This window comes from Coregonus lavaretus (assembly GCF_964263955.1).
Source record: "Coregonus lavaretus genome assembly, contig: HAP1_SCAFFOLD_3803, whole genome shotgun sequence".
NCBI lineage: Eukaryota > Metazoa > Chordata > Actinopteri > Salmoniformes > Salmonidae > Coregonus > Coregonus lavaretus.
Genome location: NW_028162265.1, coordinates 24,903 through 39,579, shown reverse-complemented (window position 1 = coordinate 39,579; position 14,677 = coordinate 24,903). Strand labels below are relative to the sequence as shown.

The following is a 14,677-nucleotide window of genomic DNA, read 5'->3' as shown; positions in this document are numbered from 1 at the left end:
TATTAAGTTCTGCTTTTCTGATGTATCAAATACTTATGTTATGCAATAAAATGCAAATTAATTACTTAAAAATCATACAATGTGATTTTCTGGATTTTTGTTTTAGATTCCGTCTCTCACAGTTGAAGTGTACCTATGATAAAAAATTACAGACCTCTACATGCTTTGTAAGTAGGAAAACCTGCAAAATCAGCAGTGTATCAAATACTTGTTCTCCCCACTGTACATTTTATGGACACAGTCAATTTTACAATAATTATATTTTGTTTGTTTTTCTCCTGATCATTTTCATGATGTCCATCCGGTTTGCTTCTATATGCTATATCTTTCTAACTGTGCTCTTTCACAGAAGCTCCCAACCTATAACCTATATACTTATTATGGGCACAGTATGCTTACATTATTAGCTATCGTGTTATTAGTTGTTATTAGTCCCATCCTTCAGCTCCATTCAACACCTCCCATCTATCTCTTAACACCATCCATATAGGATTTATATTTGCCATATATTTTTTCAACTGTACTGTGATGTTTTACAAAAGTTCTGAACCTTTCTATTCTCATTGTTTCTACCACGGCAGGTAGCTTAGTGGGTAAGAGCGTTGTGCCAGTAACCGAAAGGTCGCTGGTTCTAATCCCCGAGCCGACTAGGTGAAAAATCTGTCGATGTGCCCTTGAGCAAGGCACTTAACCCTAAATTGCTCCTGTAAGTCGCTCTGGATAAGAGCGTCTGCTAAATGACCAATTTATTTATTATTAGATTGTAAAATGAAAATAAATTTTTTTGCTAAAAGTATTATTATATTATTGATCGATTGACTATGACTTTTCAGATCACCCAGTAGTGCTATCTGCAGGGTTAGCTCCAGGTAAATATTGCAATCCTTTAGCCATTCCTGGACCTGTGTCCAAAAACAAGCTACAAATTGACAGTAGTCCCAGAGTTAATGATACAAGGTCAGTTTTGCATTTCACCTCCTGAGGATTAAGATGACTGACAGTGTTTAGAATAACATTTTTAAAAACACACGGCTTAATCATGCTCTCTCTCTCTCCATCTGTCTCTCGTCTGCAGGTATGTTTTGATGTGAGAGAGGACGCGGCGTCGCGTGCTAGTGTACACGGGCCATTATGAGTTTATTCCTTGCGAATAGGGACAGCACCGTATTTCTGGTGCTTCAACAAGGGGTGATACCTAGAATAAAACTAAACTGCAACGTTTCATATCGGTTTATAGGCATAATCTACTGTACACATTATGGCAACGACCTTTACTGTTTTATCTGTGGTCACATGACTTCTGTTCAAACCGGTTCCGTGTAGAGCTGTGCATAAAAAGATATGCGCAACCAATGGTTTAATGAAAACGAAGTGCCTTTTGGCCACACTGAAGTTCTCTGTATTCTACTGAATCTAACAGACAACATGTACAAGTAAATAATTTTCAGACAAGCAGACCGTTGATTGTGATAAGTCAGATAACGGCTTTTAAAAAGTTGATCAAATACAATTGTAGCTATAAAGACAAAACTCGATGTCAATCTACAGAAGAAATGGCATTAAAAAAAAGACATCCCGGTAAAACACATTTACATTCATTCACATAGCGTACATTTTCATAGTTTAAACTAAATTAAAGATTGTCCACACACCAAAAAGGCACGAGTAGCCTACACAGAGATATTGTCATGAAAAGTGGAACATTCCCTTTGTACACCCTGTTGCAATGCACATTTCTACCAAACCCAGAGAACAAAACAACCATCTTTGGTATGCCATTTATGAAAATCCATGTTTTTAGGTACTTATTGCTGAATATATTGGTATCCAGACCACTGTAAGTTGAACATAATGCACATCCCTCATAGTTGCCTCAAGTAGCTGAAAGGATATAACCGCACGTTTGGTTAGTTTTTCTTATCTCTATAAAGAGGCCATTGTTGATAGCGGCTCTGCAGTCTCGATATCTATTGCACGTTCAGGCAGTTAGGCTTCAGCAGCCTCACACAAACCAATCAGTATCAGGAGTCCTAAAAAGAACATTTCAATCCCTGAAAATAAAAACTAAAACATTAAAAACAGTCATAAAATCGATTGACGTATAATAACAACCGTTTTTGGTTCACTGCCTCCTCACGCTACTCCCTCTAGTCTCAGGACCCAGCCTCGGCCCGGGGAAACTGGCATGTCAGGCATGACTACCACCAGTCCGGTTGGTGTCGTCGATACCCACTTCAGAGGTACGGACGGGTTGTCCAGTATGGTGACCTGAGAAGAGAGACGGTAATATTCAGTTAGCATAAAAAAAAAGGTGCTGTCCGTGACATCTCTGTACCTTATTGGACAGAATCCACAACGCATCTTTCAATAACACACACAATGTTACGAACCATAAAGAGTAAAATCCCATGTTTGCTATACTTACATTAGTGGCCTCAGAGGTTTTGGGTGCGGCGAGGCTGAACAGCAGTTTTGAAGGCCACGCCAGCAGTATGGCATAGACAGTGTTGTTCTTAGAGGTGTACCTATGGAAGGATACATATACAGTCTTTACTTATTTAACACTTTTCCAGTAGATGGCAGTAAAAGAAGCATTAACTCGACTCTGTCCAAGTTTGATCAATTATTCCACATTTCAGTTGAGAAATCTATGTAATAGCTACCAGACTGTATTGTATTGTCTCCTACCAGACTGTATTGTATTATTGTATTGTCTCCTACCAGACTGTATTGTATTGCCTCCTACCAGACTGTATTGTATTGTCTCCTACCAGACTGTATTGTATTATCTCCTACCAGACTGTATTGTATTATTGTATTGCCTCCTACCAGACTGTATTGTATTGCCTCCTACCAGACTGTATTGTATTATTGTATTGTCTCCTACCAGACTGTATTGTATTATTGTATTGTCTCCTACCAGACTGTATTGTATTATTGTATTGCCTCCTACCAGACTGTATTGTATTATTGTATTGCCTCCTACCAGACTGTATTGTATCCTACCAGACTGTATTCTCTCCTACCAGACTGTATTGTATTGTCTCCTACCAGACTGTATTGTATTATTGTATTGCCTCCTACCAGACTGTATTGTATTATTGTATTGTCTCCTACCAGACTGTATTGTATCCTACCAGACTGTATTGTATTATTGTATTGCCTCCTACCAGACTGTATTGTATTGCCTCCTACCAGACTGTATTGTATTGTCTCCTACCAGACTGTATTGTATTGTCTACTACCAGACTGTATTGTATTGTCTCCTACCAGACTGTATTGTATTATTATATTGCCTCCTACCAGACTGTATTGTATTGCCTCCTACCAGACTGTATTGTATTGCCTCCTACCAGACTGTATTGTATTATTGTATTGCCTCCTACCAGACTGTATTGCCTCCTACCAGACTTTATTGTATTATTGTATTGCCTCCTACCAGACTGTATTGTCTCCTACCAGACTGTATTGTATTATTGTATTGTCTCCTACCAGACTGTATTGTATTATTGTATTGCCTCCTACCAGACTGTATTGTATTGCCTCCTACCAGACTGTATTGTATTATTGTATTGTCTCCTACCAGACTGTATTGTATTATTGTATTGTCTCCTACCAGACTTTATTGTATTATTGTATTGCCTCCTACCAGACTGTATTGTATTATTGTATTGTCTCCTACCAGACTGTATTGTATTATTGTATTGTCTCCTACCAGACTGTATTGTATTATTGTATTGTCTCCTACCAGACTGTATTGTATCCTACCAGACTGTATTGTATTATTGTATTGCCTCCTACCAGACTGTATTGTATTGTCTCCTACCAGACTGTATTGTATTATTGTATTGTCTCCTACCAGACTGTATTGCCTCCTACCAGACTGTATTGTATTATTGTATTGTCTCCTACCAGACTGTATTGCCCCCTACCAGACTGTATTGTATTATTGTATTGTCTCCTACCAGACTGTATTGTATTATTGTATTGTCTCCTACCAGACTGTATTGTATTATTGTATTATCTCCTACCAGACTGTATTGTATTATTGTATTGTCTCCTACCAGACTGTATTGTATTGTCTCCTACCAGACTGTATTGTATTATTGTATTGTCTCCTACCAGACTGTATTGGATTGTCTCCTACCAGACTGTATTTTATTATTGTATTGTCTCCTACCAGACTGTATTGTCTCCTACCAGACTCTATTGTATTATTGTATTGCCTCCTACCAGACTGTATTGTATTATTGTATTGTCTCCTACCAGACTGTATTGCCTCCTACCAGACTGTATTGTCTCCTACCAGACTGTATTGTATTATTGTATTGCCTCCTACCAGACTGTATTGTCTCCTACCAGACTGTATTGTATTATTGTATTGTCTCCTACCAGACTGTATTGTGTTGTCTCCTACCAGACTGTATTGTCTCCTACCAGACTGTATTGTATTATTGTATTAACTCCTACCAGACTGTATTGTATTATTGTATTGTCTCCTACCAGACTGTATTGTATTATTGTATTGTCTCCTACCAGACTGTATTGCCTCCTACCAGACTGTATTGTATTATTGTATTGTCTCCTACCAGACTGTATTGTCTCCTACCAGACTGTATTGTATTATTGTATTGTCTCCTACCAGACTGTATTGTATTATTGTATTGTCTCCTACCAGACTGTATTGTCTCCTACCAGACTGTATTGTATTATTGTATTGCCTCCTACCAGACTGTATTGTATTATTGTATAGTCTGCTACCAGACTGTATTGTCTCCTACCAGACTGTATTGTATTATTGTATTGCCTCCTACCAGACTGTATTGTATTGTCTCCTACCAGACTGTATTGTATTATTGTATTGTCTCCTACCAGACTGTATTGTATTGTCTCCTACCAGACTGTATTGTATTATTGTATTGTCTCCTACCAGACTGTATTGTCTCCTACCAGACTGTATTGTATTGCCTCCTACCAGACTGTATTGTATTGTCTCCAACCAGACTGTATTGTATTGTCTCCTACCAGACTGTATTGTATTATTGTATTGTCTCCTACCAGACTGTATTGTATTATCTCTTACCAGACTGTATTGTATCATTGTATTGTCTCCTACCAGACTGTATTGTATTGTCTCCTACCAGACTGTATTGTATTGCCTCCAACCAGACTGTATTGTATTATTGTATTGCCTCCTACCAGACTGTATTGTATTATTGTATTGCCTCCTACCAGACTGTATTGTCTCCTACCAGACTGTATTGTATTATTGTATTGCCTCCTACCAGACTGTATTGTATTATTGTATTGTCTCCTACCAGACTGTATTGTATTATTGTATTGTCTCCTACCAGACTGTATTGTATTATTGTATTGTCTCCTACCAGACTGTATTGTATTATTGTATTGCCTCCTACCAGACTGTATTGTATTATTGTATTGTCTCCTACCAGACTGTATTGTATTATTGTATTGTCTCCTACCAGACTGTATTGTATTATTGTATTGTCTCCTACCAGACTGTATTATTGTATTGCCTCCTACCAGACTGTATTGTATTATTGTAGTCTCCTACCAGACTGTATTGTATTGCCTCCTACCAGACTGTATTGTATTATTGTATTGCCTCCTACCAGACTGTATTGTATTATTGTATTGCCTCCTACCAGACTATTGTATTATTGTATTGCCTCCTACCAGACTGTATTGTATTATTGTATTGCCTCCTACCAGACTGTATTGTATTATTGTATTGCCTCCTACCAGACTGTATTGTATTATTGTATTGCCTCCTACCAGACTGTATTGTATTATTGTATTGTCTCCTACCAGACTGTATTGTATTATTGTATTGCCTCCTACCAGACTGTATTGTATTGCCTCCTACCAGACTGTATTGTATTATTGTATTGTCTCTTACCAGACTGTATTGTATTATTGTATTGTCTCCTACCAGACTGTATTGTATTATTGTATTGTCTCTTACCAGACTGTATTGTATTATTGTATTGTCTCCTACCAGACTGTATTGTATTATTGTATTGCCTCCTACCAGACTGTATTGCCTCCTACCAGACTGTATTGTATTGCCTCCTACCAGACTGTATTGTATTGTCTCCAACCAGACTGTATTGTATTGTCTCCTACCAGACTGTATTGTATTGTCTCCTACCAGACTGTATTGTATTATTGTATTGTCTCCTACCAGACTGTATTGTATTATTGTATTGTCTCTTACCAGACTGTATTGTATTATTGTATTGTCTCTTACCAGACTGTATTGTATTATTGTATTGCCTCCTACCAGACTGTATTGTATTGTCTCCTACCAGACTGTATTGTATTGTCTCCTACCAGACTGTATTGTATTGTCTCCAACCAGACTGTATTGTATTGTCTCCTACCAGACTGTATTGTATTATTGTATTGCCTCCTACCAGACTGTATTGTATTATTGTATTGCCTCCTACCAGACTGTATTGTCTCCTACCAGATTGTATTGTATTATTGTATTGCCTCCTACCAGACTGTATTGTATTATTGTATTGTCTCCTACCAGACTGTATTGTATTATTGTATTGTCTCCTACCAGACTGTATTGTATTATTGTATTGCCTCCTACCAGACTGTATTGTATTATTGTATTGTCTCCTACCAGACTGTATTGTATTATTGTATTGTCTCCTACCAGACTGTATTGTATTATTGTATTGTCTCCTACCAGACTGTATTGTATTATTGTATTGCCTCCTACCAGACTGTATTGTATTATTGTAGTCTCCTACCAGACTGTATTGTATTGCCTCCTACCAGACTGTATTGTATTATTGTATTGCCTCCTACCAGACTGTATTGTATTATTGTATTGCCTCCTACCAGACTGTATTGTATTATTGTATTGCCTCCTACCAGACTGTATTGTATTATTGTATTGCCTCCTACCAGACTGTATTGTATTATTGTATTGCCTCCTACCAGACTGTATTGTATTATTGTATTGCCTCCTACCAGACTGTATTGTATTATTGTACTGTCTCCTACCAGACTGTATTGTATTATTGTATTGCCTCCTACCAGACTGTATTGTATTGCCTCCTACCAGACTGTATTGTATTATTGTATTGTCTCCTACCAGACTGTATTGTATTATTGTATTGCCTCCTACCAGACTGTATTGTATTATTGTATTGCCTCCTACCAGACTGTATTGTATTGCCTCCTACCAGACTGTATTGTCTCCTACCAGACTGTATTGTATTATTGTATTGCCTCCTACCAGACTGTATTGTATTATTGTATTGTCTCCTACCAGACTGTATTGTATTATTGTATTGCCTCCTACCAGACTGTATTGTATTGCCTCCTACCAGACTGTATTGTATTATTGTATTGCCTCCTACCAGACTGTATTGTATTATTGTATTGCCTCCTACCAGACTGTATTGTATTATTGTATTGCCTCCTACCAGACTATTGTATTATTGTATTGCCTCCTACCAGACTGTATTGTATTATTGTATTGCCTCCTACCAGACTGTATTGTATTATTGTATTGCCTCCTACCAGACTGTATTGTATTATTGTATTGCCTCCTACCAGACTGTATTGTATTATTGTATTGTCTCCTACCAGACTGTATTGTATTATTGTATTGCCTCCTACCAGACTGTATTGTATTGCCTCCTACCAGACTGTATTGTATTATTGTATTGTCTCTTACCAGACTGTATTGTATTATTGTATTGTCTCCTACCAGATTGTATTGTATTATTGTATTGTCTCTTACCAGACTGTATTGTATTATTGTATTGTCTCCTACCAGACTGTATTGTATTATTGTATTGCCTCCTACCAGACTGTATTGCCTCCTACCAGACTGTATTGTATTGCCTCCTACCAGACTGTATTGTATTGTCTCCAACCAGACTGTATTGTATTGTCTCCTACCAGACTGTATTGTATTGTCTCCTACCAGACTGTATTGTATTATTGTATTGTCTCCTACCAGACTGTATTGTATTATTGTATTGTCTCTTACCAGACTGTATTGTATTATTGTATTGTCTCTTACCAGACTGTATTGTATTATTGTATTGCCTCCTACCAGACTGTATTGTATTGTCTCCTACCAGACTGTATTGTATTGTCTCCTACCAGACTGTATTGTATTGTCTCCAACCAGACTGTATTGTATTGTCTCCTACCAGACTGTATTGTATTATTGTATTGCCTCCTACCAGACTGTATTGTATTATTGTATTGCCTCCTACCAGACTGTATTGTCTCCTACCAGATTGTATTGTATTATTGTATTGCCTCCTACCAGACTGTATTGTATTATTGTATTGTCTCCTACCAGACTGTATTGTATTATTGTATTGTCTCCTACCAGACTGTATTGTATTATTGTATTGCCTCCTACCAGACTGTATTGTATTATTGTATTGTCTCCTACCAGACTGTATTGTATTATTGTATTGTCTCCTACCAGACTGTATTGTATTATTGTATTGTCTCCTACCAGACTGTATTGTATTATTGTATTGCCTCCTACCAGACTGTATTGTATTATTGTAGTCTCCTACCAGACTGTATTGTATTGCCTCCTACCAGACTGTATTGTATTATTGTATTGCCTCCTACCAGACTGTATTGTATTATTGTATTGCCTCCTACCAGACTGTATTGTATTATTGTATTGCCTCCTACCAGACTGTATTGTATTATTGTATTGCCTCCTACCAGACTGTATTGTATTATTGTATTGCCTCCTACCAGACTGTATTGTATTATTGTATTGCCTCCTACCAGACTGTATTGTATTATTGTACTGTCTCCTACCAGACTGTATTGTATTATTGTATTGCCTCCTACCAGACTGTATTGTATTGCCTCCTACCAGACTGTATTGTATTATTGTATTGTCTCCTACCAGACTGTATTGTATTATTGTATTGCCTCCTACCAGACTGTATTGTATTATTGTATTGCCTCCTACCAGACTGTATTGTATTGCCTCCTACCAGACTGTATTGTCTCCTACCAGACTGTATTGTATTATTGTATTGCCTCCTACCAGACTGTATTGTATTATTGTATTGTCTCCTACCAGACTGTATTGTATTATTGTATTGCCTCCTACCAGACTGTATTGTATTGCCTCCTACCAGACTGTATTGTATTATTGTATTGCCTCCTACCAGACTGTATTGTATTATTGTATTGCCTCCTACCAGACTGTATTGTATTATTGTATTGCCTCCTACCAGACTGTATTGTATTGCCTCCTACCAGACTGTTTTTGTATTATTGTATTGCCTCCTACCAGACTGTATTGTATTATTGTATTGCCTCCTACCAGACTGTATTGTATTATTGTATTGCCTCCTACCAGACTGTATTGTATTATTGTATTGTCTCCTACCAGACTGTATTGTATTATTGTATTGCCTCCTACCAGACTGTATTGTATTATTGTATTGTCTCCTACCAGACTGTATTGTATTATTGTATTGCCTCCTACCAGACTGTATTGTATTATTGTATTGCCTCCTACCAGACTGTATTGTATTGCCTCCTACCAGACTGTTTTTGTATTATTGTATTGTCTCCTACCAGACAGGTACGGTGGTGTTCTCCCCCTGGATCCTCCAGGGTTTGGAGGAGTAGATGGCCTCTCCGTTGACCCCCAGCCAGGCCCCCATGCCCCTCAGCCTCTCCTCAAAGAGAGGGGAGATGATGCCGTCCTCCATGGGACCAATGTTCAGCAGGTAGTTACCCCCCAGGGCCACCACATACACCATGTCCTGATGAAACAAGATACCACATACACCATGTCCTGATGAAACAAGATACCACATACACCATGTCCTGATGAAACAAGATACAGGGGGCAGAGATCACTAAACTGACATTACCAAACACTCCATATCCACATACACCATGTCCTGATGAAACAAGATACAGGGGGCAGAGATCACTAAACTGACATTACCAAACACTCCATATCCACAAGCTATAGTGACCACATACACCATGTCCTGATGAAAGAACAAGAGATAAGAGAATGCTTACTCAGAGACACAGGCAGTATCTACCACACACACACACACACACACACACACACACACACACACACGATACGGGGAGAGATGTCAATAAACTTAGATTTTACCAAGTTAGTGAAAACTCTGTTTATGAAATAAAGGTAGACACCCCCAGTCATCAGTGTGATAGACACCCCCAGTCATCAGTGTGATAGACACCCCCAGTCATCAGAGTGATAGACACCCCCAGTCATCAGAGTGATAGACACCCCCAGTCATCAGAGTGATAGACACCCCCAGTCATCAGTGTGATAGACACCCCCAGTCATCAGAGTGATAGACACCCCCAGTCATCAGAGTGATAGACACCCCCAGTCATCAGTGTGATAGACACCCCCAGTCATCAGAGTGATAGACACCCCCAGTCATCAGTGTGATAGACACCCCCAGTCATCAGAGTGATAGACACCCCCAGTCATCAGAGTGATAGACACCCCCAGTCATCAGAGTGATAGACACCCCCAGTCATCAGTGTGATAGACACCCCCAGTCATCAGAGTGATAGACACCCCCAGTCATCAGAGTGATAGACACCCCCAGTCATCAGTGTGATAGACACCCCCAGTCATCAGAGTGATAGACACCCCCAGTCATCAGTGTGATAGACACCCCCAGTCATCAGAGTGATAGACACCCCCAGTCATCAGAGTGATAGACACCCCCAGTCATCAGAGTGATAGACACCCCCAGTCATCAGAGTGATAGACACCCCCAGTCATCAGAGTGATAGACACCCCCAGTCATCAGAGTGATAGACACCCCCAGTCATCAGAGTGATAGACACCCCCAGTCATCAGAGTGATAGACACCCCCAGTCATCAGAGTGATAGACACCCCCAGTCATCAGAGTGATAGACACCCCCAGTCATCAGAGTGATAGACACCCCCAGTCATCAGTGTGATAGACACCCCCAGTCATCAGTGTGATAGACACCCCCAGTCATCCGTGTGCAGAGAGACAGAGGTCATATCCTGATCTTTGTTACAAATTGAGCAGAAACGTAACGGACATTACCGTAGCTCACTGAATAAGCTATAGTCAGATTAGTCCGCAAGGAGAGAAGTGAGGACAAGAACATTCCAAAGTATTCAAACTGAGCCCCAGTTTTGTTTGTCCCCTCAGTATGACTTTCAATTCCTGTGACCTCTAACCGTTATGATGGTGGGCAGGTCCATCAGCTCGCTGAGCATCATGTTTCTACGGTAACCCCAGGAGCGGTTGTCGACGGACTGGCATTTCTCCCACTTGTGGTCAGGCAGAGAGCCTGGAGTGAACCTGGGGGGTAAAATATAAAAAACACACACATCCCACTGGTTCAGACTGTCTGCAAGTCTGATATGCTACCAAGGGGGACAGTCTGTTTGTGAATTCCGTGTGTAAATCATACATGATTGAATAGTTGTAAGCAGGAGTCTAGGAAAAATCCACCTAATCAGAGAAGGTGGAGCTATTGGCATATGTCTTATACAGTACATTTATCTACCTTAGTTGAATGCACTGACTGTTAGTCACTCTGGATAAGACTATCTGCTAAATCACCAAAATGTAAACGGGTTGGAACCGGTTCAGGGGAACAGAACCGAAAATAACTACATTTTTCAAGGAACAGAAACGGGAACGAAAGTGATCCATACTGTTCCGGAACAGAACCGTTATTTTTAAAAGCATGGGAACCCGGTTAATAACGTTATTTTACATTTCAGGAACTGGTTCAGAACTTTATTTTGCTGGTCGGAAATTAAACGATTGGATAATAATTTTGCGTCCAACCCCTGAATGTAAATGTAGGTGCCTAAGGAGGTATGATCTAGGGTTCACTGTTGGTGCTAGAGAATAGTCTACCTGTCTGCACAGTTGTAGTAGCCGCCATGTTTGCAGTAACAACCATTCCCCCATCTGTCATTGACAACCACAAAGTCCTGGGGAAGTAGATTGAAAACAATGGTCAGTGTTGTTCTGGGTTAACAAGAGGCAGTAGTGCAGTTCATATTTACAAGACAACCTTTGTCCTAACCGGTTTCAGACAAAAAAAAAAAGACAAAAAAAAGGTGAGAGAGTTCTTGTGTCTTGTTGTGACATGTGTCACCTGATCTAAATGTGATCAGGTGCATCTTGTGACACTGACACACATCACATGACATACATAGTTCTAACTCCACCCCTCAATTAACATATAGTTCAGGTGACACATATCACATGACATACATAGTTCTAAGTCCATGTCATGACGTCGGCTAGCACCTAGACAATAACTGGTAAAAGCTCATGTCAATCATTTGTCTTATCTCCATTGGGCCCTGGTCAAAAGTGGCGCACTACAAAGTGAATAGGGTACCATTTGGGCCGCCGCCATATTGCATCTTCCCTCAGCCTCTCTCTCACCTTGATAGGACTGTCGTTGTAGAGCCAGGCCAGAAATTCTGTTGAGTTCCAGTAGGTGTCCGGAGCTTCCCAATCCCCATCGGACCAGATCAGCTCCGGTTTATAGGTCATCACCAGGTTAATCAGCTCAGGAAGAGCCTTCCGGAAGACAAACTCCTGGGTCTTGAACCCGGAAGCTTTGTCCTTCAGGTACAGTGGATGAAACCACTCATACAGGGAGTGGTACAGGCCAAAGTGCAGTCCCTTCCTATGGAAACAGAATATATGTATGTGAAAAGTTGTGTGAGCTGGTATGACCTGAGATTCTACACACCAACCAGGGCCCGGTATTCACAAAGTATCTCAGAGTAGGATTAATTATGTAGGATCAGGTCTACTCAATATGCCATTTAGCAGACACTTTTATCCAAAGCGACTTACAGTCATGCGTGCATACATTTTTTTTTTTTGTGTATGGGTGGTTCCCGGGGATCGAAACCCACTACCTTAGCGTTACAAGCGCCGTGCTCTACCAGCTGAGCTACAGAGGACCACTACTCCCCTTAAGTCAACACTGATCCTAGAACCTAGACAGTCTAAGAAGCTTTGAGAATGCAGGCCTTGGTTTCCAAACCAGTCTGACCAGAGTAACCTATTCCAGGGGAACGGTCATGTATTGTGGTGAAAGACCCTCCGGGGGTGAAGTTTCCCCTAGGGACAGATCTAGGATCAGCTTCCCCCTCCCCCCAGTCGTTAGAGGGGAAGATGCTAAACTGACGCTAAACTGACCCGAGATCAGTGTCTAGGAAAGGTGTCCTACCTCTTGCGTATGGCTGCTGCCAGGTCTCCCACCAGGTCTCTGTGTGGTCCAGTATCCACTGAGTTCCAGTTCCAGGAGTCTGCAGAAGGCCAGTTACAGAAGCCCTCGTGATGCTTGGATGTGAACACCACGTACCTGGCAATGATGTAAAAAAAAAAATGTTGTATGCACAGTGTATGTATTGCAGAGGGGCTAAACATTGGGATGTCATCAGCTCACAAAAAAAAAAAATATAATTCTGCCCAGTGCCTAATTTGAATTTAGGCAAATGTGGATAAACTAGCCTGGCTAACAGCAGCCCATTTCAACTTTTCACGACAATTCATACTAATAGCCTATAGGTTCAGTGCTTCTTATGCATAACGCCTCGATCACACCAACACCGTTACAACATTTCGGTACACCAGTAGTACGTTGATTTCAAATGGAACGCTGTGTTTGCCTTGCAGCATTGCGTTGCAGAGGCAGTTGCAGTGCGTTCTGTGTGGTGCATACGTTGGATTTATCGAACGTATGCATCAAACTGTATATATAGACGGGTTGACAGAAATGGTAGCAGAAGGTGAATGTTGAACTTTTGTTGTACACATATCCAGATGATGTTGCGTACCATTTTGCGCAATAATACTGTCGGTGTGATCGAGAAGTAAAACATAATAATTATAATAATTAGTCATTTAGCAGACGCTCTTATCCAGAGCGACTTACAGGAGCAATTAGGGTTAAGTGCCTTGCTCAAGGGCACATCGACAGATTTTTCACCTAGTCGGCTCGGGGATTAGAACCAGCGACCTTTCGGTTTCTGGCACAATGCTCTTAACCACTAAGCTACCTGCCGCCCTAACATGCAACCCATATCAAATACTTAGTGTTCGTGCACTCGTGTTGAGTAGGCCTAGTTGAATAAGTAAGCCATTGGTTAACAATTAAACAGTGTGCGACTTACTTGGCTCCAGAAGCTTCAAATATTTCAGCCCACTCATCAGGATCGAAGAACTGCGCTTTGAAATCGTGCGCGAAATCTGCGTATGTAAAGCCCACGGGGTAGTTTTTCTTCATAAACTCAACCTCGGCCGCTCTCTGTGCGCCTTTCCACCAATACCAGAACCACTCGCTAAACTGGCCGTACCCGGGCACGGAGAATACCCCCCAGTGAACGAAAATCCCGATCTTCGCCTCATCGTACCACACGGGTAGTGGCCGGGAGTCGATACTTGTCCAATTGGCCGTATACCGCGCTCCATTACCCGGCGAGATTGCAACCACTGCAAATAGTAACAAACTCCTAAAAATCAAAGAGATCATTTTCAGTTCTTTCAGAATGATGAAGTGAGGCAGACGGCGCTGGCTTTTTTTCGGTGCGGTTGCGGTGAAAACACCTTCTTCTTC

The 14,677-nt window shown here is 40.5% G+C and overlaps 1 protein-coding gene across 1 annotated transcript; it reads right to left on the bottom strand.

The window, feature by feature from the left end:
• Window positions 1–1,460: 1,460 nt before the first annotated feature.
• Window positions 1,461–14,674, bottom strand: LOC311119406 (tissue alpha-L-fucosidase-like). Its single transcript, XM_084194106.1, has 8 exons — window positions 14,235–14,674; window positions 13,289–13,423; window positions 12,490–12,736; window positions 11,950–12,026; window positions 11,259–11,382; window positions 9,616–9,806; window positions 2,426–2,525; window positions 1,461–2,268 (listed from the first exon to the last, which is right to left on the bottom strand). The coding sequence occupies exons 1-8, from the start codon at window positions 14,591–14,593 to the stop codon at window positions 2,134–2,136; spliced, it is 1,368 nt and encodes a 455-aa protein (XP_084050232.1). The 5' UTR covers window positions 14,594–14,674; the 3' UTR covers window positions 1,461–2,133.
• Window positions 14,675–14,677: the final 3 nt, after the last annotated feature.